This window comes from Pectinophora gossypiella, chromosome 3, assembly GCF_024362695.1.
Source record: "Pectinophora gossypiella chromosome 3, ilPecGoss1.1, whole genome shotgun sequence".
NCBI lineage: Eukaryota > Metazoa > Arthropoda > Insecta > Lepidoptera > Gelechiidae > Pectinophora > Pectinophora gossypiella.
The window spans coordinates 523,832-549,994 of record NC_065406.1 but is presented as its reverse complement, the minus strand read 5'-3'; the positions used below and the strand labels follow the sequence as shown (position 1 = coordinate 549,994).

Sequence of the window (26,163 nt, the reverse complement as noted above, 5' to 3'; positions counted from 1 at the left end):
TACTTTCAGAGATGCTGTCTTATTCCCATAAAGACGTGAAAGCCTACGTTTTTTTTTACTTACAGGTCGTTGCTGAAGAGGAGCGGGGTGCGGGGAGTGAGGTAACCTGGCCGCAGGATCCACGCCTCGCCTCGATGTGTGCTTCAGTATAACATCGAATAATGTACGATCCGTCCAAAACGCTGCCAAACATAAACGAATTTATTAGTGTAGATACAGTATTAGACAGTAGTGCGTGAGTGTTGTGTGTGTGTAGCGCCACCTGGCGTGCAGTAGTCAAACAACGTGGCGGGGACGCATGCGCCGTCGGGACCGGCGCTGGCGATGCCATTTATTGAAGACGAATGGTGGTCAGCGGAGAATGAGGGCAGAATGGTGGACCTCTCCAATTGCCTTCAGGTGAGACACATTATGAATTAAGCTTTATCATCAGGAACAAGCTTTATCAAGTAGTCAAAATCATTTCATTGAGATATGTATGATTCTTAGTAGTGGATGTTATGAAAAATTTACAAATAGGTACCCTCCGATACATACATAACATAACATAAACAGCCTATATACGTCCCACTGCTGGGCACAGGCCTCCCCTCAATCAACCGGAGGGGGTATGGAGCATACTCCACCACGCTGCTCCAATGCGGGTTGGTGGAGGTGTTTTTACGGCTAATAGCCGGGACCAACGGCTTAACGTGCCCTCCGAAGCACGAAATCATCTTACTTTTTCGGACAATCAGGTGATTCAAGCCTGAAAAGTCCTTACCAACAAAGGACAGTCTCACAAAGTGATTTCGACAATGTCCCCATCGAGAATCGAACCCGGACCTCCAGATCGTGAGCCTAACGCTCTAACCACTAGACCACGGAGGCTGTCACCCTCCGATAATCTGGTAAAAAAAAACATGTAGTCTAATGAAACCAGGGGCGTTCATCAAAACAATTAATTCATCTAATAAAGCAATATTGCTATTTGACATTTCTTGATATTGTGCACTTACATTATGCGCAGATGTCAATATGATTATTGCTTTTTATATGAATTGCTTACGAGTAGTCTTTTTAACACTAGAAGCAACCAATAGCAAATGCAAGTGCTATAATCCCCCCACTGATCGCCTTCCAGGACGCGGTGGTAGCGGCGGGTGGGCAAGCTGCCGCCCAGCTCCAACAGATGGCGTCGTCTCTGGGCGAGCTGTCTCAGGCGGAGCTCACCAACATCGTCGGAGGGCTTTCGCTAGAACAAGAGCAAGACGCCGCAGACCCTGACGACATATTGAAACAGCTCGGGGAAACCGCCTTCGATAACTTCGATACGTTCTTCACGGATCTCACCAATGCTACCGCGTCTAACGTTCCGCCGGTTGAGATAAAGGTAAGTCGGGGTTTATTTTCCAACATAGTGGGTAGATAATACTAGACGGGGCCATAATAATTGACCAGGAGACTTGTTTTAACAACTTTTGACACGAAGTCCTTTGACTGGTTCATTATGTTATTAGCCAATTATGTTAGAAAGGGACAATTGTATTATTATTTTCAAAATCATTTTCATACTATAAACTCAAGCTTGAAGTAATAATACCGGAGATTGTCTTAGCGATAATCGCCGGTTGGTGTCACATCACATTTAGATTAAATTGTCCTTTACGTGTTGCCTTCGGCCCCACCCACGCCTTCCAAAAGTCCGGGACTCCATAGGCCCGATATATGGAAACGACATACATAATAATAATAATCTTTATTGCACAAACTTACAACAACACAGTGACAACAGATAGACAATAAAATCAAGTGCAATTACAAAAATACAGTGACGAACAAAACCTTCATGACGGTTTTCAGAAGACTTAATAATGTTATCAAACACATTCGAAAAGATACACAACCTTTATTTTGTGGAATCGTTACTAATCAAACATTTTTTCAATTTCAGCAAGAAGAAAATAACAACATTTCGTCGCCGGCGTCCGGAAGCCAATTACACGGCTCATATTACAACACAAACAACCAGATAACACTGCCCAACAACGGCCAACAACGGTTACAACAACTGCTGCGGTCTGGGACCAACGCTATCAACAATGTGGTGGCTAATAATATTAATAATGGACGATATAACATCGCCAGCCAAAATCCCTTACTCGCTGAGAAATTAGCAGCGACATCTAGCGGTATAAAGCAAGAACCAATAAGTTCAGATTACAACGGGACGAGTATGAACTACGGGAACGCGTCACCGATGCAGCGGGTGCCGAGCGGGAAACCTCAGGTGCATGATGCTGGCGGAGGTAAAGGTATGTTTTATTTATTAGTTTTAAGAATTCTGGCGATAGTTTCTTTTTAATTCTACATAACTAATTACCACTCAAATATTTTACTGAAAATATAAACGACATCTAGCGGCAAATAGCGAAACAACGTGCTTAGCTGGTTAACAACAAAGTCTAGTTCTCATCGTGATATAACACCTTTTCGGTAGATGACGATGTTTCATTAGTTTTATGCTGTCAAACTAGATGGCGCTAAAAATAAAATAGTTCACGGATTCGCCGACAGATGTCACTGACAGTCTTAGGAAAAGCAATCTCGGTGCATCAGGCTAGGCGATGCAGTTTTCTCCGAGAGATCACAATCCACTTTCAATTTCCGCTCGAGGAAGTGCAGACGATTTTCCTTTCGCGATTTGCCGCTTTTACCTCGTAAACGTTTTACTGTCCAGCGGCGACGAGAAAGTTTATTTCTTGCGTATTATTATGATATGGCGCACAGATCGCTACTCAGAATTTTCTTAGAAATTGATTGGTTAACAGTATCTCCTGCAGTTTTTACTTACCTATGATGATCTAAACGGGACATTGCGGTATTTGAGACATATCATAGGTGATAGTTTATTTACTATTAACGCGTAGAAAAAAGAAACTCGCTGTAGGTAACTCTAGTAATACGTATGTCCCACTGCTGGGCATCTGAGGGGGTTTGGAGCATGTGGACAATGCGCTACTCCACTGCGGTGGATGGACCAACGGCTTAAGCGTGCCTTCTGAAGCACGGAATTACCTTACTCTATTTACTTTTTTAACCGACTTAAAAAAATAAGGAGGTTATCAGTTTTTCATTCATTTTTATATTGCAGTTATTGAAGGTTGCTGGTTGCGCCGACTTCAGAATTTAGATACTAATATTGTACTCAACAAATTATTATTTCTTACTTTTTTATTTCACTGATTTTGAAGTCGGTTTAAATGTATTTTAATTGGTTTATTCTATTAATTGAATACTTAGGTATTTTTATTTCGAAGTAATACTATTTACTTACATAAAAGAACGTTTTTCATTAACGGTATCTGAGTAGTTATCACATATCAGTACAACTGAATATTTCAAATGCTCTACTATCTTTATAATTAGGTCATCTTCATCACCGAACAAACAAACAAGGAATTATCTTTGTTTATTTCTAGTATAGTGATATCGGATTGCTTAATACTATAGGTACGTACATGATAAATTCTTTGTTTCCTACTTGTCTCTTGATATCTTCAAGGTAAAATTGACTTAGAATGAAGAAAATAAATTACGTTCATGGACGTCATCATCCCGAACATAGGCTCACCTCCACACCAACGTCGACCGCATGCTTCAAAAGTATGGAGTCCTCTTTATTAAAATATCCATCTTAACACATTGAAGAAATGAGAGCCGGGAGCCTTCAGCGCTCCCCATTTGTCCGGCCAAGTAATTAATGCCATCTGCGGCAAATCTTACAATAAGTCACGTCAAAAAAAAAACATTTAAGCAATTCATATAAAGACAATATTACTATTTGACTTTTAAAATTAAGAAATATTAAATTGCAATACTGCTAATTTATATAAATTGCTTCAATTTGGCCTTTTCAGACCCCCTGATTACATAATGGTTCTAATTCCAGTGCGAACCATCTAATTTTATTTTAAGTTATACCTGTCATTTTCTTATCCGCTGAAAAAGAAAGGGACGGGTAATCGACAGGCATAAAATTGATGGAACACACGTCAATTTAATGCAGAAATTTAAAAACCTTTCTAATATTTTGTATTGGCCAATACAAAAACCGAACAGAATTAAGTTGACAGGACACGTTAAAAGGGTTGGGTTGCATATGAACAAGCCTGCCTATTTTATTCGCCCGCGTTATTCATTCATTTTAAAATTAACAGTAGTCAATCATCCGTCCCTTTCCTTTTCGGCGGATAAGAAAATGACAGGTATAACTTAAAATAAAATTAAGAGGTGTCTACAGACATCGGGGCCACTGTCGCCTTATATCAAAAACTACGTAAGCGCTATTTTGAAAAATCACATTCTAAATGTGTTTTTTTTTCCACAAAACCTCTAGAACATTCGAGTTCGTTTGAGTTCTTTCAATTATTCCTGGTAAAAATTGTGACCACAAATGTCTGAAAAAAATACACATCTGAATGGGACTTTCAGACGTGGTTTTCACTATAAGGTATGCCATGTCTCTGCCCTCTGTTCTGTTCTCTACCTTAAGAGCCACCGATATCTTCTAACTCTTCTATCTAAAACTCAAAACCACCTTGCTTAGCTAAAGCTCTGATTAAGAGCTAGTGGGTCAGGGGCGCCCCTGGCGGCCGGAAGCGAAAGCGCGAGTGCAACCGGCGCGGCGGCGCGGGCGCAGTCTATGCATTTCTAAGCACTTTCCCTCGACAGCGGGCTGTTACCGACACTGGTTACTGGTTACTTCAAGATTGGTTGATACTATCTTTGAGATTATAATGGCTGCTTTATGGAGCTGGTTGTAATTAGGTTAGGTGTTATTTAGAATTGCTTGATTAGGGAGCTGCCTTAACTAGACTCAACTAGTAGACAGTAGAGTATCGTATAAAAGACGTATTCTAGCGGTATAAGTTAAACAAAATGTGGTAATACTTACTATAGAGGTATTTTTCTTATACAACATTTTACTTAAGTAAATATATTTTATTATTATTTTTCTGTTCTTTTTACGTTTCTGTTAATAGGTACGTCATTTAGTGCAAGTTTTTTTTTCCGCTATTGTTTTCGTATTGTTACTGTGATCTCATCTCCTCTAGTAATAATATTTTCTTTCTTTCTTTTTCTGTATGTAGAAAAGAGAGAACAGCGAAGCGTGGTTTTTCAGTTCACCTTGCGAATTAGCGGATTGCAATCGATGTAGGTACCTCTGACTAGCCCAATTGGTAATATAGACGTGAGCTTATGTTATGTAAGTAACTTATTTTCTGAAATAAGTTATTTGAACGGATCTTAATCGTAGATATCGTGTTGGGCTCACGATCCGGAGGTCCCGGATTCGAATCCCGGTGGGGACATATCACAAAAATTGCTTTGTGGTCCCTAGTTTGGTTAGGACATTACTGGCTGATCACCAGATTGTCCGAAAGTAAGATGAACCGTGCTTCGAATGGCACGTTAAACCGTTGGTCTCGGTTACTACTTACCGATGTAAGATGTAAGTAGTCGTTACATGAGCCATGTCAGGGGCCTTTGGCGGCTCAGAAATAACCCTAACACCAGGGTTGATGAGGTTAGTACTCCACCTCACAACTCTAGATAGAAGAAGAATTCTCAAGTAAGTGAATTTGCATTCTGATTGAGAATGAAGAATATTTAAACCTATTAAGTAGTTGTTCAAACATCATAAACAGGTAGTTATAGAAAGGGAGCTGTTATAGGTCATCTTTGGAAGCAGGTCAGCGGGTCCCGCCGTGGGTCGTGTGTAGGCGGATGCTGAATCGTCCTTGCAGCTTCACTGTAAAGCGCATAGTTAACCTACATTTTACACTACTGAGAAATTTATTCTCATTTCGAGCTGTCGACTGGCACTTAGATGATATAATTATAATTATTCTTACTCAAAAAGCATTGTAGTTGAAAGGAGCTCTTGTCAATTGATACTCTGCCCAACCTGTTAGAGGTAACGAGCGCGTTTCTGTCAAAAGAGCCAGTAGAAATAAAAGAAAACCGGAATCAGTTGTTTCTTTCAAAGCTAAATTAAAAAAGCATTATTTATACATAAATGTATTAGGTGTTTTTATATAATAATATAAGTAAAAAATTATAATATATTTATTTACTGTTTGACCAAGTGTCTATTTATTTATATTTATAATTATGCATATATTTGTATGTATGGTATATCCGTATCTTTTATTATGTAGACTTAGTGCCTCCCCACTTTCATTGTCTTCTCACACCATGCGGGGTTGGCTGGAAGAGATCTCTTTTAGAGATAAGTCCAACTTTTGTACCTATTTTTATTTTTGTCTGTATTAACTATTTTTAAAGAGTTTAATTAATAGTAATTGGATGAGTGATAAGCGTTCAGTGTTTTTTTAACAGAAATGTTTTGAATTAGTCTCCTATAATATATATGTGTTAAAAAGTACATCAGAATTGAATTAATTTATCACCTATATGGTTTGTGAATGTGACCTAACCTGTATTGGGCTGGTTTTCCCTTCGCGGGTTGGAAGGTCAGACAGGCAGTCGCTTCTGTAAAAAACCTGTCATATCTTCAGGTTACGTAAGCCTGTGAAAAACGGGATAATACTAGGGAGATGATGAAGATCTCTTAATTTATCACCTCATGTCATTAAGGCTCAGCTGCTTCTCTTCCCGGGCATGTCGTAAAAACCGACAGAGGGATTGTGTCCTCTAACATGATGGACTAATGTTATGGGCGATAGGCTGATCCCTTATCACCATAAGGTTCATCATATCCATCTTTGGACTTCGTATCAACAGTGGCTGCAAGTTGTCTTTGATTACTTGTGGCTCTGCCCACCCCATTAGGGATTACGGGCGTGAGTTTATGTATGTATGTATGTATGTCATTAAGGAAACATGTTAAAAACTACAGACTAACGGTATGCCAGTTACCACACGTGGGTCCGCTTACCTTATCTTTCTCACTTATGCCGTGTAGGTAGATAATAAAAACGGAGCCTCTCATCTCGCCGGCAGCCCTCTATCTGATCCCTAGAGTACCACTCCCTGGAGTATACCGGAAGCCCTTTGGCAGTTTTTTGGAACCAACAAGTGAAGTGCTTAGCAATTTTTTGGCACTTAAAGGATGGTGACAAAAAATAAGACGTTGATCTTAACCTAACATAGCCTCACGCCTTATCGTGTATCCACACCGCAGTTACTTAGGTCGCCCATTCATCATCATCATCATCATCAGCCCATAACGTCCCCACTGCTGGGGCACGGGCCTTCCCTATGGATGGATAGGGAGATCGGGCCTTAACCTCTTAAGACCGAGATTTCCAGACACAATAGTTAAACTAAAATGGGGTTTGGATTTATAAAGAACATTCGGTCTTAGGAGGTTAAACCATCACGCGGCCCCAGTGCGGATTGATGGTTATTAACGACTGCTAATGCAGCCGGGACCAACGGCTTAACGTGCCTTCCGAAGCACGGAGGAGCTCGAGATGAATTTTTTTTTTTGTGGTCACCCATCCTATGACCGGCCTTCCTTCTATGGTCGCCCATTACCGTAAAACTATTCAGTTTTTGTATTTGGTAATGTACTTATTGATTGATAGTGATTTAAATTTGTTCTGTACCAGCATTACAACTGTCAAACGAATGCTTGCCAAACCCTTTTTTTTTACTCATTCTTCTTCTCATTTAATGTTAGATTAATGTGACATACCTATACCTGCCTCTTTATCAGCGCGTAACTCTTTATCTATTTGTGGAGATTTCTCATTAGCATAGTCTACATCTATCGTCTAGATCTATAGTTATTATTTGACTGTTAATCTTCCTAAGAAAGTAAAATAAAATAAAATAGTTCTAAACTGTAGAAGGAAAAAATAAATACTTAGCTATAACTGTAATAGTCGAAATAACTCTAGTGACAACTCTGTTTTCCTAGTAAGTGGTAAGCGCGGAATATCGCAGAAATCCATACCGTGTCAAGGCGTCGACCTCATTGGTGTGTTGTGACGTCATACACCATCGGGGCTCGTACATATACTTCATACAACATTTCCACATACATACATACATGTGGATTTATATAAATACACATCCCGGCCGGAACGGCCTCTGTGGTCCAGTGGTTGAGCGTTGGTCTCACGATCCGGAGGCCCCGGGTTCGAATCCCGGTGGGGACATATCACAAAAATAACTTTGTGATCCCTAGTTTGGTTAGGACATTACAGGCTGATCACCTGATTGTCCGAAAGTAAGACGATCCGTGCATCGGAAGGCACGTTACGCCGTTGGTCCCGGTGACTACTTACTGACGTTACATGAGCCATGTCAGGGGCCTTTGGCGGCTCAATAGTAACCCTGACACCAGGGTTGATGAGGTTGGTAATCCACCTCATAACCCACACGATAAGAAGAATACACATTCTTATTCCTACTAGGATTCATAAAACATGGGGGGAGGGTGTTAAAAATGCCACATCGAAGCAATTCATTCAAAAAAAGCAATATTGCAATTTGACATTTGCGCATATAAAAGTATGTGCATATAGATAGTGAAATTCTTGTAAGAGCTAATTAATATTAATCCGGGTAAAAATTTAAACCACATCTCTTTGATGTTTTTTTTCTGTAGCCTAATTAATGTTCCACTGCTGGGCAAAGGCGTCCCGCTTCTCTTTGAGGTTTTGTTAACTAAAATCACATCCAAATGCGATTTTTCAAAAAGTCTCTCACGTGGCTTTCACCATAAGGCAAAAGTATGTAATTTCAGAATTTTACTTTAAAAAAAATACATTTGTAGATGTTTCTACTGCAGGGTGCAATGCATGTCGGTATGTAGAACGAAGTCGGAATGTTTCCGTTTTATGTTTCAAGATGTAATCAGTCACACGAAAGTGACGGAAAGTAGATGTAACTGTCGGGCGATGGCGCTGAGTGGTGGACTCCTACATTGCAAGTTGTTAGTATAATACACCACACTAGCTGTTAGATAAAGTTTAAAAACCAAAACCCGGCTACTGAAAAATCGCGCTCTAAAAATTATGAAACAAGAAAATAAGCTCACGACTATATCCTGGGTTCGATTCCCGGTGGGGACATATAACAAAAATTACTTTGTGGTCCCTAGTTTGCTTCACTCTCCGCTTCACTCTCATCTGTTTATTTTCCTGTTTTTTTTAAACTTGGTAAATTTCCGACCCGCTGGTCCTCCAGGCGATGACGCAGACATGTGATGTTGTCGACTTCTTTTAACTTTGCTTAGTCATATTTGACCTAGTTAAAAAAAGTACGATTAAGACTTTACAACTAAATATTCCTAGAAAACCCTACATACTTAAATCATCAAGTCATCTACTTTCAGTTAGACAGTGGTGCCTATTCGGGCGCACACATCATCAGCCGTACGACGCCCACTGCTGGGCATAGGCCTCCCCCAAGGATCTCCACGACGATCCACAGCTTCTCGCGACCTTCACCAGATCGTCGGTCCACTTTATCTAATTTTAGTTTGACAGCAAGTTACAATAAGTTCAAGAAAGAGATATGGCTACTGTCAGTCCTGTCAAATTAAGTTAAAATTAAGTTGGTGATTGTCCGCATTGTCACCAGTATTTTTATGACGAAGCCTTGAATGGCATTCGCTACGTGGCCAGACAAATGGGGAGCGCTGAGGGCTTAACCGGCTGAGGATTTCCAGTTATTAATGAACGCCTTAAGCGCTTCCCAAGTACAACTTCTACGCTTCTCAACTTCGTGTTGGCGGTCCCTTTACTGAACATTTATAGTTCCCGCATTCGTGCATCTTTCTATAACCGATTTGGTCAAATAATACTAAAATACATATAGAAACTCACACCCATTTCCCATCAGGGTAAGCAATTATCTTGCTTAGATGCTCAATGGAATTCCATTTGCTTAGATCCTGATATTTCTCTTGCTTCCTCCTAATTCATCAATCAATCGCACGCCGGTTCTGGCTACCAAACCGTAGGATTTTAAAATATTCCAAGATGCGCTATAGTCGTAGACGGATAACAAAAATAAAGGAAAAATGCGCATATATCTGCGTAATAGCGGAGGCATCTCAAGGTCGGACAGACCAGTAGGGTTGATACTGCCGGGGATGACTGCAGGCACTTCGTACTAACTTGGCCATACTAGGGGGATTAACAAAGCCACATTGAAACAATTCACCTAAACAAATATAGTCACTGTAGTTCTGGGGTGCGCCGCCACTCAAACGGGAAACGGTTCCAACCCCGGTACCGAACTTGCACTAACACAGTTGGTTCGACTAATATAGACGGCGATACGACTCACCACCAAACAATAATCATATCATTTATTGCGTTCCACTTGGTAGGAGGTTGGTAATATCACATTGGTCTCACAGAAAGTTCGGTGAGGTGTGGGTACTTAGTTCATATTGCGATGGATGTACCTCTGACTACCCCAATCGGCATATAGCTATGAGCTTATGTTATGTTCTGTTTATTAGACAATTTTTGAATGCAGTTATTTTGGTTTGTTTACTACGCGTTTCTGCGAACAGCATCCGCAATCCGCGGTGCAGCGCAGCCCTGACCCCGTTTCGGCGCAAACAGCGCACGACACCGCACACGACACTGGGCACACACACGACGGCTGCGTACGCACATGTGTGCGCGCGTTCATGTTATGTCACACGAGATGGAGTGCGTGTACGAATGGAGCTGCAGGTGGCTCTAGCGCGATTTTTTTTTCTTTGGTAGCTTGATGATAAATGTACGCAGGATGTTTTTAAGGCTATATACTCGTGAGGAGTGACGGTGATAAAAATGTGTGGGATTCACATGTCACCTTTTGTCGACTGTCATAATCGTTTGCATCTTGGCTAATGCCGTGTCTATTTATTTCAAAACCCACAACCATCATATTATTTTCTTGGCAATTCCTGTGTAAATATCACTCTAGACCCTCAATAAAAGCGAGTATGATATTTGTCAACGTGTAGAGCATTCTGGACGTTATTTGCGCAACGCATGCGTCGCCTTGAGCAGTTATCGAGCACGGCGCGGGCGCAGCCGCCGCACTCTCCTCACGTTTGTCCACATGCGATTAGCGTTGACTACCGATACCTGTTTTAAAGCTACTTTATTTATTATTTGTAGAGATAACAAGCGGTCAAGGAGTGAATTCCATCCGAGAAAAGTATACAATAATACACTGATAAAGCGAATAAAAGATTGGATTACATTTGCCAAATGTGGCATTAACAAATGGGAAGCGCTGAGGTACGCGCGGTACAAAATTTATGACAACAGGCATGAGAGTCGCAAACTTTGACTCCACGTTTTCACTAATAAGGTGTCGATATTATGTTTTTTATTATTACAAAAAATGGCTGTGCGAAAGTGATAATTTTGGATCGTAGTAGGTGGAATCCCGTGATCTCTGCCAACCCTAAAATAAGCGAGAACTAGGTGTAAAGTAAAGGGAAATAGGCGTGAAACTTTGTATTATAAAAATGCCTGTATGTAGACAGACAGTTGTGAGACTACAATACCGCCAGTAACGATCAATCATTTATCATCTTCTGTCGTATGGGTTGTGAGGTGAATTATCAACCTCATCAACCCTGGTGTCAGGGTTACTATTGAGCCGCCAAAGGCCCCTGACATGGCTCATGTAACGACTACTTACATCAGGAAGTAGTTGTCTGTGGGACCGACAGCTTAACGTGCCTTCCGAAGCACGTACAATTAGGTGATCAGCCTGTAATGTCCTAACCAAACTAGGGATCACAAAATTATTTTTGTGATTTGACAACGGGACCTCCGGATCGTGAGCTCAACGCTCAACTACTGGACCACTGAGACCGAGAGTCATTCATTAATAACTATATACTTATGAACAAACAGTTTTAATGAATAATTATCTCGACTTCCCGCCCTCTTTCCTGTGTGAGACGTCCATTATTGATACTGTTTCCAGGAAAGACAGAAATTATTATGTAGGACGGAGTTTCATTATCCCGACCGACCGTGACCTACAAAACAGATTTATTATGACACTGCGCTTTTATACTTCACTATACTATAACAGGATTTCGTGAGTAAGTAATTTATTAATAACTCGAAACAATAGAAGTTTTATGACAGTTTTCCGAGAAAAGTTTCGTCGCGGTCGACGTTTTTCGTTTCAGATCCCTTTCGGGACACTTTTCTTCCATCATAGATCTGAAGAGGAAGACGTAGACAACGCACTGAATTGTTGATTGTTGTTGTTGCTTATAAAAATCCGAAAGTGGGGGTGTCTAAAAGGGCCACATCAAAGCAATTCATTCAAAAAACAATATTGTCATTTGCGCATGTAAATGTAAGTGCGCATACCTATTGTTTTTTAAGTGAATTGCTTCAATACTGCCTTTTTAGCCCCCCTGTTCGAGAACTTGTAACTGACATCGTATCGTCGCTGGTTGGAATTCCGCGGCTCTAGTAAATTCGACTTTATGAGTTTGAATCCGTATTTGTATCATAGATATTTTTTATATATTTTTTTTCTTTGATGGATTTCTCTTGGCCCGAAGGCATTGACGAGGCCTAGGATGTAGCGACCTCGCTCAGCAGGTGCCTGTTTACTCTGGCCTTGATAGCACCCGGGTTACATGCATTCGGAAATACAGAAGACGGCAAAGAATTCCACTCTCTAGCATTGCGCATAATGAAGGACGGTGCGAAGCGCTTTGTGCGAATAGTTGGGATATCCACCAAATAGGGATAGACCTCGCCGTACGTCTGGATAATTGATATTACGTGGTTTCCTGGATCGTTGATCCTTAGTCACACTGCCAACTTTTGGCTCGTGGGGTACTATGCTCTGTTTAGTAACCCGGTAATAACCGTTGGCGGCAACACAACCTCGCCACCTTCTATGCTGTTCTGGGAGTGGATAAAAACATAGAACACATTCAGCTACTTCTGCTGATTGTGTCAAAATTCATGTTTTCTTTTCTTTTTTTGTAAGTCCAGTTTGTAATGTTTGTCCTTTCTTACATGATGGACTAAAATTATAGGCGATAGGTTGATCCCTTATCATCATAAGGTTCATCATATCCATCTTAGGACTTCATATCAACAGTGGCTACAAGTTGTCCTGGATTACTTGTGGCTCTGACTACCCCGTTAGGAATTACGGCCGTAAGTTTTTGTGTGTCCAGGACTTGTGCCCGGTTGACGGCAATAGTCTTATCCAGGAAATTGTCTTCTAGTAACTTGTAGGTCTAGCCACCCAGACAGGAATTACTGACGTGTTTACGTCTGTCAATAGCACCGAAAACTTTCGCATAAACTATATATTGTATCTCCTGGGTATTTCCTGAACGTTCCGATGTACAAATCAAACATCCCGGCTTCTGTTGTGTAAGTCTGCAGTTATCTAATATAAAATAATCCGTTTGTTTGTACTGTGATAGAATATGTTTGCGTGTATTTAGTGCAGTGACCCAGTTTATCTAACTCGCGCACTCGGGTTAATTTGCTATATGGATTCTCGAGAAACGCCTCCTATTCGTTCATGTCGTCAGACAACTCGTATGGGTTATGAGGTCGATGACCGTCCGCACCAGCATCCCTGGACAATGGACATGACTTTTTATTATTGATGATACTTGTAAGAAATCATTTATTAAATAAATGATGATACTTATACATGACTTCGTATCAGAAGTGACTCATGTTTTATGTCCATTAATTGTGATCTTGCGAATTTACATATGTATAGTTGTCTTTATATAATGTAACTAATGTGTACATAAGATAAACTCACGACTATATCCCAACTGGGGTAGTCAGAGGTACATCAATCGCAGATGAACTAAATACCCACACCTCATCGAGCTTTCTGTTAGACCAACGTATTCCACTATAAAAACTTTCATAACATTAATTTATTCGCAAAGTCACGGCCTCGCTCCTTGATGGGGTGGACAGAGGCAAAAATAAATATAGAACTATTTGCAGCCTCTCTTGATAATAGCACTAAGATGATAATAAGATGATGGATGAATAGTATTTTCACAAATTAATCATAAACTGCCTATATACGTCCCACTGTTGGGCACAGGCCTCCCCTCAATCAACCGGAGGGGGTATGGAGCATACTCCACCACGCTGCTCCACTGCGGGTTGGTGGAGGTGTTTTTTACGGCTAATAGCCGGGACCAACGGCTTAACGTGCCCTCCGAAGCACGGAATCATCTTACTTTTTCGAACAATCAGGTGATTCAAGCCTGAAAAGTCCTTACCAAACAAAGGACAGTCTCACAAAGTGATTTCGACAATGTCCCCATCGGGAATCGAACCCGGACCTCCAGATCGTGAGCCTAACGCTCTAACCACTAGACCACGGAGGCTGTTAGACCACGGAGGCTGTTAGACCACGGAGGCTGTTAGACCACGGAGGCTGTTAGACCACGGAGGCTGTTAGACCACGGAGGCTGTTCACAAATTAATAGTATGTAAATGTTTGTGTGTTGTTACAAGCCGTGGTAGTCCCGTTGGTAGGCTTGCCTCTCACTTTGAAGTCGTAGGTTCGAATACCAGTACAGGCGTAACCGATATATGTCAAATTTGTTTTCAAATTATTATTTTTTCACCTTTGATAGGTTTGTACTTGGCCCCAGACTTGCCCGAAGCCATTGACGAGGTCTAAGATGAAGCTCGCCCAGAAGGTGCCTGTTCACTCTAGCCTTGAAAGCACCCGGGTTATATGCATTCCAAAATACAGAAGACGGTTAAGAATTCCACTCGCTGTTTGAATCATAAATGATTATCACATGCTCAGCAATGAAGGATAACATCGTGAGGAAACCCACATTCCCGAGAAATGCATTTTTGGCGGTATGTGATCTAACGTGTATTGGGCTGTTAGGTTAGACAGGCAGTGGCTTCTGTAATAACCGGTCCTGTCAAATCTCCAGGTTAGGTTAGCGGACCCTGTGAGAAACGGGACAATACTAGGTAGACGTTGAGTATGTAAATGTTTCAATACGTCTTATCAGCCCGATCTATACCCAATGACACATACAACTTATAGCATAGTAAAAGGTTATAGAAACCGATAACAAGCCATGTAGATATCTGTCCACGATATGTATATCTACAAGTTTCTAATGCAATCACAATTTAATTGTAATCTATTCTGGAGTAAAAAAATAAAAAAATATAAAAACATTTAGGTAACAAAGTTCGTTGACGAGACTTCCCAGTAAGTAATAATAGTTGGGAATAACTCGCAACCTCCCTTTGGATGACACAATAACAAAATAAAAACCAACTTAAAACTAGCCAGTAGAAAAAAATTGGATTAGAAGCGAATTTAACAAAAAACAGAACACGCTCAGCTGCTTATGTTTTACAGACATGTTGTAAAATCCGACAGACAAGTACGAATAATGTATACGAGGGATTGTGTCCTTTCAAACATGATGGACATTTATTACGGGCGATAGGCTGATCCCTTGTCAACATAAGGTTCATCATATCCACCTTAGGACATCATATCAACAGTGGCTACTAGTTGTCTTTTATTACTTGTGGCTCTGCCCACCCCATTAGGAATTACAGACGTGTTTATGTGTATCTGTAGAACCGAAAACTTTCGCATAAACGCATAAGATTCACGGCCTCCGTGGTCCAGCGACAGAACGTTGGGCTCACCATCTGGAAGTCCCGCGGTCCAATCCAGATAAATTTGGATAGCACAGGCTGATCACCCGATTGTCCAAAACTAAAATGATCCGTGTTTCGGAAGGCACGTTAAACTGTTGGTCCCGGTTACTACATACTGATGTGAGTAGGTATGTCGTCGTTACGTGAGTCATGTCTGGGGCTTTTGGCGGCTCAATAGTAACCCTAGAGTTGATAAGGTCGGTCCTCCACCTCACAAAGCACTCGATAGAAGAAAAGACCATAAGATTCATCGTATCCATCTGATGCCTTCGAATCAACGACAACAGCAACTACAAACCATATATCTTTCAATCAAACTTTCAATTTAAAACATAGCAAATTACAAACCCAACCCAATCTATCATTCTAAGTGTACAACGTACAACTCCTTGAGATCGAGCGACAACCTTATCCATGTCAATGACAAACAACCGCGACACACACATAATATACAATACGCGCATACATGTGTTACATATCACTCGTCCTGCGCACACGCACGCGTTTTACAAATGTTGTCGTAGGTCCGAAAATATACGCTGATCTAACACGTACATAACTTAAACAGCCTATACACGTCCCACTGCTGGGCACAGGCCTCTCCTCAATCAATTGGAGGGGGTATGGAGATTACTCCACCACGCTGCTCCCCTCGTCCCAACTACTACCTATTTGCCTCCTCTCAATCGTTCACATTCGAACTATTCGAATGTGGGTATACCATCTCACGTACCATATCAGAGCATCTCATTTGAAAGATGAGACAGGTATTATATTATCGCATGCGAAAAGAAAGCGAGCGATTCAAAAATAAAGCCCCTTGAGTCGCATTTTATGTTCATATTAGTTACATACCTGTAACTATAGAGAGCGCTTCCATAATTAACAGTAATTGTCCACCGAAAAGCAATTCCCGAGATAGAATTTTAACTGAATTTATATTATTTGACATAAGTTTTACGACAGCTACAATATAATTCAATCAAACAAGATTGGTGCGCGTGAGTCGAGGTGAGCAATTAAGGTAATATAGTTTTATGCGCGGCGTTTCCGGCCGGCGTCTGCGCAGCCGTCGCTAGAACACGTCGATTGACGATTCTGTGTATATGGTGGCCTAGATCCTTTAGGTAGAATGTCGAGATTGTCAGCCTTTCCGATGTGTGTAGGATTGTACATTTTTGACGATTGAAAATACTGAATAGCGAAATAATAGAATCAAAATTGTTTATTATATAAGGACGCCACACCCACACACAAAGACAAGACAATAAAATGACTTAAAATTTAGGATATTTATTAGAATGATCATAAGGTGGTGGTGGACGTCCTGAGATAAAAGGGCCTCACTCAGCACAAGTCGGGCCGTGAACCACGACGCCTTAGTTTTAAACAAAATAAATCCGGGCCGTAGTAGCCTAGTCGGAACAACGCCTGACTTTCATATTGGGGTCCCAGGTTCTAAGCCAGCGCGGGCTTAAACCACTGATTTTCAAATTCAACCATACATACTCACACTTAATTCCCACCGGGGTAAGCAATCATGAAATGAACTCATGTTTGTCTTAAATGTCTTATTTTGTGCTTCGCCGATCCGGGTGAGAGCCTTCAGCGCTCCCCACTTGTCCGGCCAAGTAGTTAATGCCATCTGCGGTAAATCTACAATAAGTCACGTCAAAAAAAAAAGCTCAGCGATGAAGGAAAACATTGTGAAAAAACCTATATACCCGAGAAATGTGATTCCGTGGTAACAGACTGGTTTTTCCCACGGAAGCTCGGGTGTTAGATTTTTATTTCGCCGTGACTTATTGTAAGTTTACCTCAGATTGTGTTAACTACTTGGCCGGCGCACAACTACTAGACCGAAAAAGATATTAGAAAGGGCACAAGGAAGATATATATTATTTATTCGCTAACAGACCAGCATAGAAGGAACCACATTACGTAAGTATTACAAAGTCCTGAATGCCATCAGTATTGTATGTCCTAGCTGTAGGTATGCGATAGTATGTCGCAATGCGCGTGCGCGAACGGGGGTACTGCGCACGAGAGTCGAGAGTCGATTTTCATTAGCAGATTTATAAACTGCGTATACAGTGTAGGTACCTACGTCGGGATGGTATTAGGAAATAGATTGATATCACTTATCTGAAGACTTCTCCCAACCTAAATAATTTGAACCGCAAAAAATACGACTATTTAGTAATCAGAAATTCATAATTAATCTTTGACCTAGGAAACTACCCAATTATCATTACTTGTCTCAAAGTATCACCTAAAAAATATCACCTTTGCATATTTGCGAAAAAGCACTGAAAAAAATTAAATACTACTCGGTCGGGGTTCACACGATAGGCGTTCAAAAAAAATCCAATTATTTATTTTTAAATGTAATGAGTATTTTTGTTGTGTATCCATTGAGTAACTAGGGTTATTAACAGAAATAAAAAAGAAAGAGCAGGTGGCTCAAACATTACCCCCCACTTCTATGTTGACGTCGGAACTAAACATCTGTTAAGCTTAAGCACTTAGAAATGCGCCTGAGCGACAAGTCTTCTCCTATCGTGTGGGTTGTGAGGTGGATTACCAACCCCATCAACCCTGGTATCAGGGTTATTATTGACCCGCAATAGGCCCTTGACATGACTCATGTAAAGACTACGTACTTACATCAGTAAGTAATAACCGGGACCAACGACTTAACGTGCCTTCCGCATGGATCATCTTAGTTTTGGACAATCAGGTGATCAGCCTGTAATGTCCTAACCAAACTAGGGATCACAAAGTGATTTTTGTGATTTGTTACTGGGACTCGAACCCGGGACCTCCGGATCGTGAGCACAACGCTCAACCACTGGACCACGGAGGTTAGCGACAAGTTATGTATAGAGATCAATGCAGTAATATCACTTTTGTATTCAACAGGACGTTAGTCTGTTGCAAGCAGATATCAATTTTAAATTTCTTACATCATGGAAAATGATGCATTATAGCGTGTGTAAGTACACTGCTCTTTTATCTTTGTACAGTAGGACCCTAAGGGGATGAGTTAACTATGCTTTTGTGATAATATATTCGTCTACATTTATAGTTTGTTTTGTTCCCACCTTGCTATTTCTGTCCATTTATTATCGTTTCCTAAATGACCTTAAGTTATCAAAACAAGAGTGAAAACAAGAACTAAAGGTATCATTGCAACATGTTTTTATAACACTTTGATAATAAATAATTTTAAAATAAGAAATTACATAAACAAAGTGTTGCTAAGTAGGTACCTAACGTCTGAAATAGATAACTTATTTACTTTGTGGTTCAATACTTGACCACACCTGATGATAATAATATAATATTATTAATAATTCTTATCATCCCGGACATGCAGGCGACGGATAATTTACCATTATCATTATTATTTAATTTTATTGGAGATAGAAGTTACCACTTCTATTTCTATCTGGTTTCTTAGAATAGAATAGAATAATTTATTCGCCAGAAAACAGTATTTACAGATGTTATTGTATACAGTAGTCCGTGTTTTCAGCTTACAAGTAAGCATGCAAATCTATGCTGTTGTGCTACACATGCATCTACAATTACATAAGAATTATATAATACAAATCAATCATAAAGTAAAATAATAATAAAACTCTAATTAACAATGTCAAAGTTTCGTTTTTATAATCTAGAAATTCATTAATACTATAAAAGCAATGTTGTAGCAACCATTTTGTCAAATTAACTTCTTCTTCTTCTGGTTGGTGGTAGGGCTGGCCGAGGAAGACCTAGAAGGACGTACAATAAGCTGCAAATGTCCAATCATTCCAAAGTAATAAATAAACTGGTTGCACTTAAGACCTCCTGGTTACATGTCGTTTCTGTAATATACCAAAAACACCTACAAAAACATAAATTTTATAATGATGACAACTAATGGTTTATAATTTCACCACTGTTTACAAATAATTCGCTGGGCTCAGTGACTGAACTTTGGTTCTTTGATTGTACATTGACCAAATTGGACTTGTCCTTAGAAAAGGTTCAGTAAAATCTGCTCTGAACCGGCGTGCGTGTATGAAACGGTTGATAAATGTGGAGGAAGCAAGAGAAGTGTGTCAGGATCGAAGCAAATTGATTTCCATAGTCTGCTTAGCCCGGTGGGAAATAGGCGTGAGTTTATGTATGTATGTATATTACTATTAAAGAGGCCTTACGATGCGTTGTGCATTCGTTGCGACGAAATCACAACGTCACTATTCGGTTTACCATAATCTATTTTAGATATTGATGTGTAATATGTTACTATGGTAACACCATTGATTTTATGGCTTCAGTATTAGTGTGAATATGGAATTACGGCTAGTTTTCTGACGATTTGTGCAGGTATAGATAACGAGCACGATATTTTCTGTCTGTTTAAAATATAACAGTAATAAACAAGTTAAACACACACACACATAAAACAAAAAACACCGTGAAAAGATCGTGAGGAAACCCACATTCCCGAGAAATGCATTTTCGGAGGTATGTTACCTAACCTGTATTGGGCTGGTTTTCCGCGGGTTGGAAGGTCAGAAAGGCAGTCGCTTCTGTAAAAAACCGATCAAATCTTCAGGTTAGGTAAGCGGACCCTGTGAAAAACGGGATAATGCTAGGGAGATGATGATGATAGAATAGGTTATGGATAGTTTTGTGACAACTTGTCCAGATATACTTAGATAAATGACGATATTATGTCTGTCTGTATTTAAAAATAACGGTAATAAACAAGTTATGCTTGTATTGTCTTGCTTGTTCAATACGATCTAATCTGAACCGGCGTGCGTGTATGAAGCGATTGATGAATGTGGAGGAAGCAAGAGAAGTGTGTCAGGATCGAAGCAAATGGAATTCTATAGTCTCTGCTTACCCCGGTGGGAAATAGGCGTGAGTTTATGTATGTGTATGTATGTATGCTTGTATTACACAAGCCAAATAAATCAACCCAGTTAATGTGCCATAAAACAACCATATATACCGTAATAATACTAACACTACTCCACGGAGACACTTAACTTTTTGCAAACAGACAAAAAAGAAGCAAAAAATAGTATGACATTTAGCAACCGTATTCAAATAACACAAAAAAACCTTTTTTGTGCGCAGGCGCCACAGCAAACGAATGGCCCGACATTAATATTGCTGGGAATAGGGATTGATCGCGGGTCCCTCCGACCTCGGCCTAGACTTTCTTTATTACCTAAACAGATAACTGCTGAACCAAATTCAAAGTGACTTAGGTCATTCGTCAAACAAAATACTAGGATCTGTTCTAAACAAAAGTTTCTTTTCTTTTTTCCTTTCATAATAGATTAATTATATGCAATAAGTACAACGTCGTCTCTAATGCTTATAGGCCACCAATTGCCTTGTACTTACTTATATAAGTAAGTCTTATTTGTACTTATTGTCTTATTTAATTGCAAAAATGTAGAATTGTATTTGTATACTGTTGAATTATAATCCGTGACAAAAAGTTGTCGCCACAGTTTAAATCGTCCGTCTTAAACAGAAGTGTAGGTGATCCCTTAATTGATTCATTTAATAAATTATGAAGTGTCAGAACTCATTAGAATCACCACACGTGACAGGGGGCGTGACGCAAAAACGGAGAATTTAACGCTAACGAATTATTAGAATTCTAACCAAATAGTGGTAAATATTTGCTTTTTGTTTAGAGAAAAGAAGTTGTTTTTGTTTACTAAGTGTGTAGTGTCGTGTTGGCTATTAATTTTATGTGCTTAATTTGACTTTAATGAATTGGTGTAGGATATATTTCCGTTTAGTGCTTTAGAAACTTAAAGTAAAGGAAATTGTAAATAGATAGCATCTATACGTAATAGGCGAGACTAGTTGATCGGTAGAAAGTAAATTGAACTTGAGTTTGAAAAGATGAAAGTATTTATCGGAACATAGTAACCTGTAATATTAGTGAAGTCTGAGCTATTTTGCACTTTAGCCGTACAAGTACGAATGGGTTGTTACTGATACCGTCGCGAATACTGAGAGGGATGATTCAGACCATGTTTCTGAGTTGATATCAAGTCGAATTCCCTGTCGAAAAATTTATGAAAATTGAAGTGTTTTTTTTTTAATTATTTTCAGTTCCATACTTTTGCGAATCATTCCTTAAAGTTTTCGTTCCAATGTCACTAACACCCTGTATATAGAATATGGAAAATGGTACATACTTATCAACAATAACATTTCATTACAAAAAATAAGTACATACATTTTAAATGTTGTTCTAATTAATTATTGTAATTAAAATTTCATAAGTAATAAATGTCTTTAATTACTATAAATATTTTATTTGTTTCAGGTAAGTGTCTGAAACGTATAAATCCCCTGGGTCTGCTGGTTCTAAGGTAAGTATTTATTTAATTAGTTTCTTAATTAGAAATCGAATTAATTATAAATGCGAAAGCGCTTGGCACTCTAAGGCCCGCTGCCTTAAATTTTGTACCGGGTAAGAGTCCTCAGCGCTCCCCTTTTGTCAGCTCAAGTAGTTAATGTGATTTGCAACAAGTCTACAATAGAAAAAAAATGTTGTATTTTTCTTTTGCACGGTTTATCTGTCGATACAAGGATCGTTTCTTGTCGCAAAAACCAACAAAAATAAGTTAAAAAAAAACCCAAATGAATACAGAAAAGCGGTTAGTTAGCAACAGCCAATAAGCATGCAGTTGATAGAGTGGCCGATCAACATTGCACTTGGCGCGTTACGTAGCGCGAACTGTGTCAGGGCTGCGCGCGCGCCGCGGTATACGCCGCGCACCACTAGCGCGGTTACAGAGCGCAGGCGACGACAGAGTCTAGCGAACATTTGTTTCTGAAAACATATCATGACACCAGGAAGACAGTGCGCAATAAAACATTAAGTACTTCCTTTATCTTTACCTTATCCCCTTCGGAGTTATCGCAAGTAATGAAATAAATGCCGGTCAAGTGCGAGTCGTAGTCGCACACCGATGGTTCTGTACATAATATTCATCTCTAATCAGACTTTGAAATTGCCGTTGGAAACTATTGTCTCCATACACCGACATGAGTCGGGATTAGTTTACCAACTGCATTATTAGTTTGTAATCGCAAAAACGCAAGAAACAAAAAAAGTAGGTTGATAACATAAGCAGGGTACTATCATACCTAGACTCTCTAGTCACAAAATGAAAACATGCAATATTTATGTAAGTCAAACATCGTCAAAGCTTTTCCAAAGATAAAATCCTCAGAGCACCAAGAAAATACTTTATTCAGTAAATTATAAGACTCTTTACTCGTATGATGATCAATATATATTTATATTATTGTTAATGGATGACCTGTTACGACAGATTAAAATACATATTTTTCATGTTAAAAGGTTTTTCAACTAGACGGGGTTAAAAAGATCACATAGCCGCAATTCGTCTAAAAAACAGCATTGCAATTTTACATTTGCGCATTTAAAAGTATTTATTTATTTATTTATTTATTTATTTATTTATTTAGGTACACATACAGCAATACATATTAAACTTTTACAGACAACAAAAGTAAATGTCAAATAGCAATATTGCTTTTTATAAATAAATCGTTTTAATGTGGCCAAGGTTAACCGATTTAAAATAAGAAGGAAGTTATCAACCCCCTATTTTCTTCTACCATTGTGTGGGTTGTGAGGTGGATTGCTATCCTCATCAACCTTGGCCTAAGGGTTATTATTGAGCCGCCAAAGGCACCTGAAATGACTCATGTAACTACGTACGTACTTGAGTGTGTAGTAACCGGGACTAACGGATTAACATGCCTTCCGAAGCACTGATTATTACTTTTAGACAATCAGGTGATCAGCATGCAACGTCTTGACACAAAGTGTTTTTTTGTGATATGTCCCCATCGGGATTCGAACCTGGAACCTCCAGATCGTAAGCCTAATGCTCAACCACGAGACCACGGAGGCCGTTAGCAACCAGTTAAGTTAATTCAACCGTGTACTTTATCCCTCTCACTTAACTCCACATTTTCAAGACATTTTTGTCGTGAAAAATATTTTATGTCCGTCTTAATTAAGCATCTGACATAATGAAATTTCCGTGAAAGAGTGAGGATGAGAAGTTACTGTCATGTCATGACTATTTATATCAGTTTAAAAAATATATAATATATATTCAAAACTCCAGAACAAAATCTTAAAAAATTCAATGTATCTGTGGTAAAAAGTTTAAAAATAAAAAATCGAAATTCTAAAATAGCTCATGAAGCAGCGTGTGTGTATGATCCGATTGATGAATGTGGAGGAAGCAAGAGAAGTGTGTCAGGATCGAAGCAAATAAAATTCCATAGTCTCTGCTTACCCCGGTGGAAAATAGACGTGAGTCTATGTATATATGTATATGTATGTAATACGGATGTAAAATGTCCGAAATATATTTCGAAATATATATATTTTCCACCGGGGTAAGCAGAGACTATATTTATTTATTTATTTATTTATGTAATCGTTAACAATTTTTACATTGTGTTCGACATTATATATAATAATAATAATCCATTTAACATATTTAAACATTTCATGACAAGAACATAACAATTTTACATATACAAAAATAATTAATAACATAAAATTTATAGCAATTAATAATAATTTAAATAGCAAAAACAAAGTAACAATGTCAATGAATTGAATTGAATTAAGCAATAATGTCAAAATTTCAAAGGTATTTAGATTTAAGGATGTCAAGTTTAATAAAAAAGAAATATATATATATATAAAAAAAATAATACAATAGTGTCATGTTAATTTCATAATCAATTTTCATTGTCATTATAAAATTCATCAACTGTGTAGTAACACTTCTTCAAAAGATATGACTTAAGTTCTACTTTAAATTTTCTAAGATCAGTTATAGAATTCCATTTGCATCCGTATTAGCTAGAAAAATAGAAAAAAGCGGAAAATAAGAAGAAAGTACCTCTGAATTCCACTTACTACGATACTGACACCACGCTTCTTCTAGTCTCATCAAATAATTCGTCGTAATTAAAACACATTTTAATCGCGCCACGAGGAGCTCGGTGGCGCAGCGGTAAACGCGCTCGGTCTGCGATTGTTGAAGTTAAGCAACTTTCGCAAAGGCAAAGGCAAATGGGTGACCACAAAAAAAAAGTTTTCATCTCGAGCTCCTCCGTGCTTCGGAAGGCACATTAAGCCGTTGGTCCCGCTTGGATTAGCAGTCGTTAATAACCATCAATCCGCACTGGGCCCGCGTGATGGTTTAAGGCCCGATCTCCCTATCCATCCATAGGGGAGGCCCGTGCCCCAGCGGTGGGGACGTTAATGGGCTGATGATGAATTAAAACACATAATAACGGGTTCTTACCGCGTTTAAATCAGGGATACGAGACTCCCGATATTATGTGTTTTAATTATAATAATAACCGCATAAACCCAAAACAATGTATAAATATTTCGTCGGTTTAAAATCAACATTATAATTCACACTGGAAACTGCACCACACTCTCCAGTAGCTGCTAGAGCCGCGTTATATAACACATGCGCACGCGCAGCATCCTGTCCCACTTACAGAGGTGAACCGGTCGCGGTGCAAGCAAAAACCGACCACCTGTAATTTAGATCTCCAAGTTTTTTCCATAAGTTCGTAGGTTTAATAAGATTGTATTTTTCTGTTTGAAATGTAGCTAGATTCAGAGTATCTCTATAATGTGTACTAATTAATTAAAACTCTTTATTCTATACATTAATATAGTTAATAATGACAAAAATTCCATGGTCAAATTCAAATTCCGTGCTTCGGAAGGCACGTTAAGCCGTTGGTCCCGGTTACTATTTACTAATGTAAGTGAGTTATCGTTACATGAGCCATGTCAGGGGTTGTTGGCGGCTCAATCATAACCCTGACCCCAGGGTTGATGAGCTTGATATTCCACCTGACAATCCACACGATAAAAAGAAGAAGATTTGTGACCAGTTAATGGCAATCATCGCCCCTTATCACGAGGAATTCAAACAAGAGTGGGATATATCACAGTAAGTAGTAACTGGGATTGACGGCTTAACGTGCCCACTGAAGTACGGATCATCTAATTTTCGGACAATCGGGTGATCAGCCTGTAATGTCCTAACCAAAGTAAGGATCACAAAGTGATTTTTGTGATATGTCCCCACCGGGATTCGAACTCGGGGCCTCCGGATCATGAGTCCAACGCTCAACCACTGGACCACGGGCGTTTGAGGCCGTCACAAATCTTGGAAACGCATTAAACAAATAACCGAATGAATTATATAATTAACAGCCTTATTTACATGGCTAACTGTACTTGTCTCCTAAATTAGGCCAATGCATGCAGTTCCTTAATGTAGCCATTAATAATGTCCCACAATCGCCACTCCCTCTGATATCGTATCAGTGCTCATTTTAATCC

At 39.3% G+C, this 26,163-nt stretch overlaps 1 protein-coding gene across 2 annotated transcripts in view; it reads left to right on the top strand.

The window, feature by feature from the left end:
• Positions 1–26,163, top strand: part of LOC126382221 (ecdysone-induced protein 74EF) — a 275,974-nt gene that overhangs the window by 111,079 nt on the left and 138,732 nt on the right. The window contains exons 5-7 of one of the 2 annotated variants that reach the window (XM_050032002.1): positions 66–399; positions 1,124–1,372; positions 1,934–2,288. In XM_050032002.1, coding sequence (XP_049887959.1) covers positions 325–399; positions 1,124–1,372; positions 1,934–2,288 — 679 coding nt within the window. In that variant the 5' untranslated portion in view covers positions 66–324. Of the gene's footprint in view, positions 1–65; positions 400–1,123; positions 1,373–1,933; positions 2,295–26,163 lie in introns of both variants that reach the window. The other variant, XM_050032001.1, reaches the window with a different exon arrangement.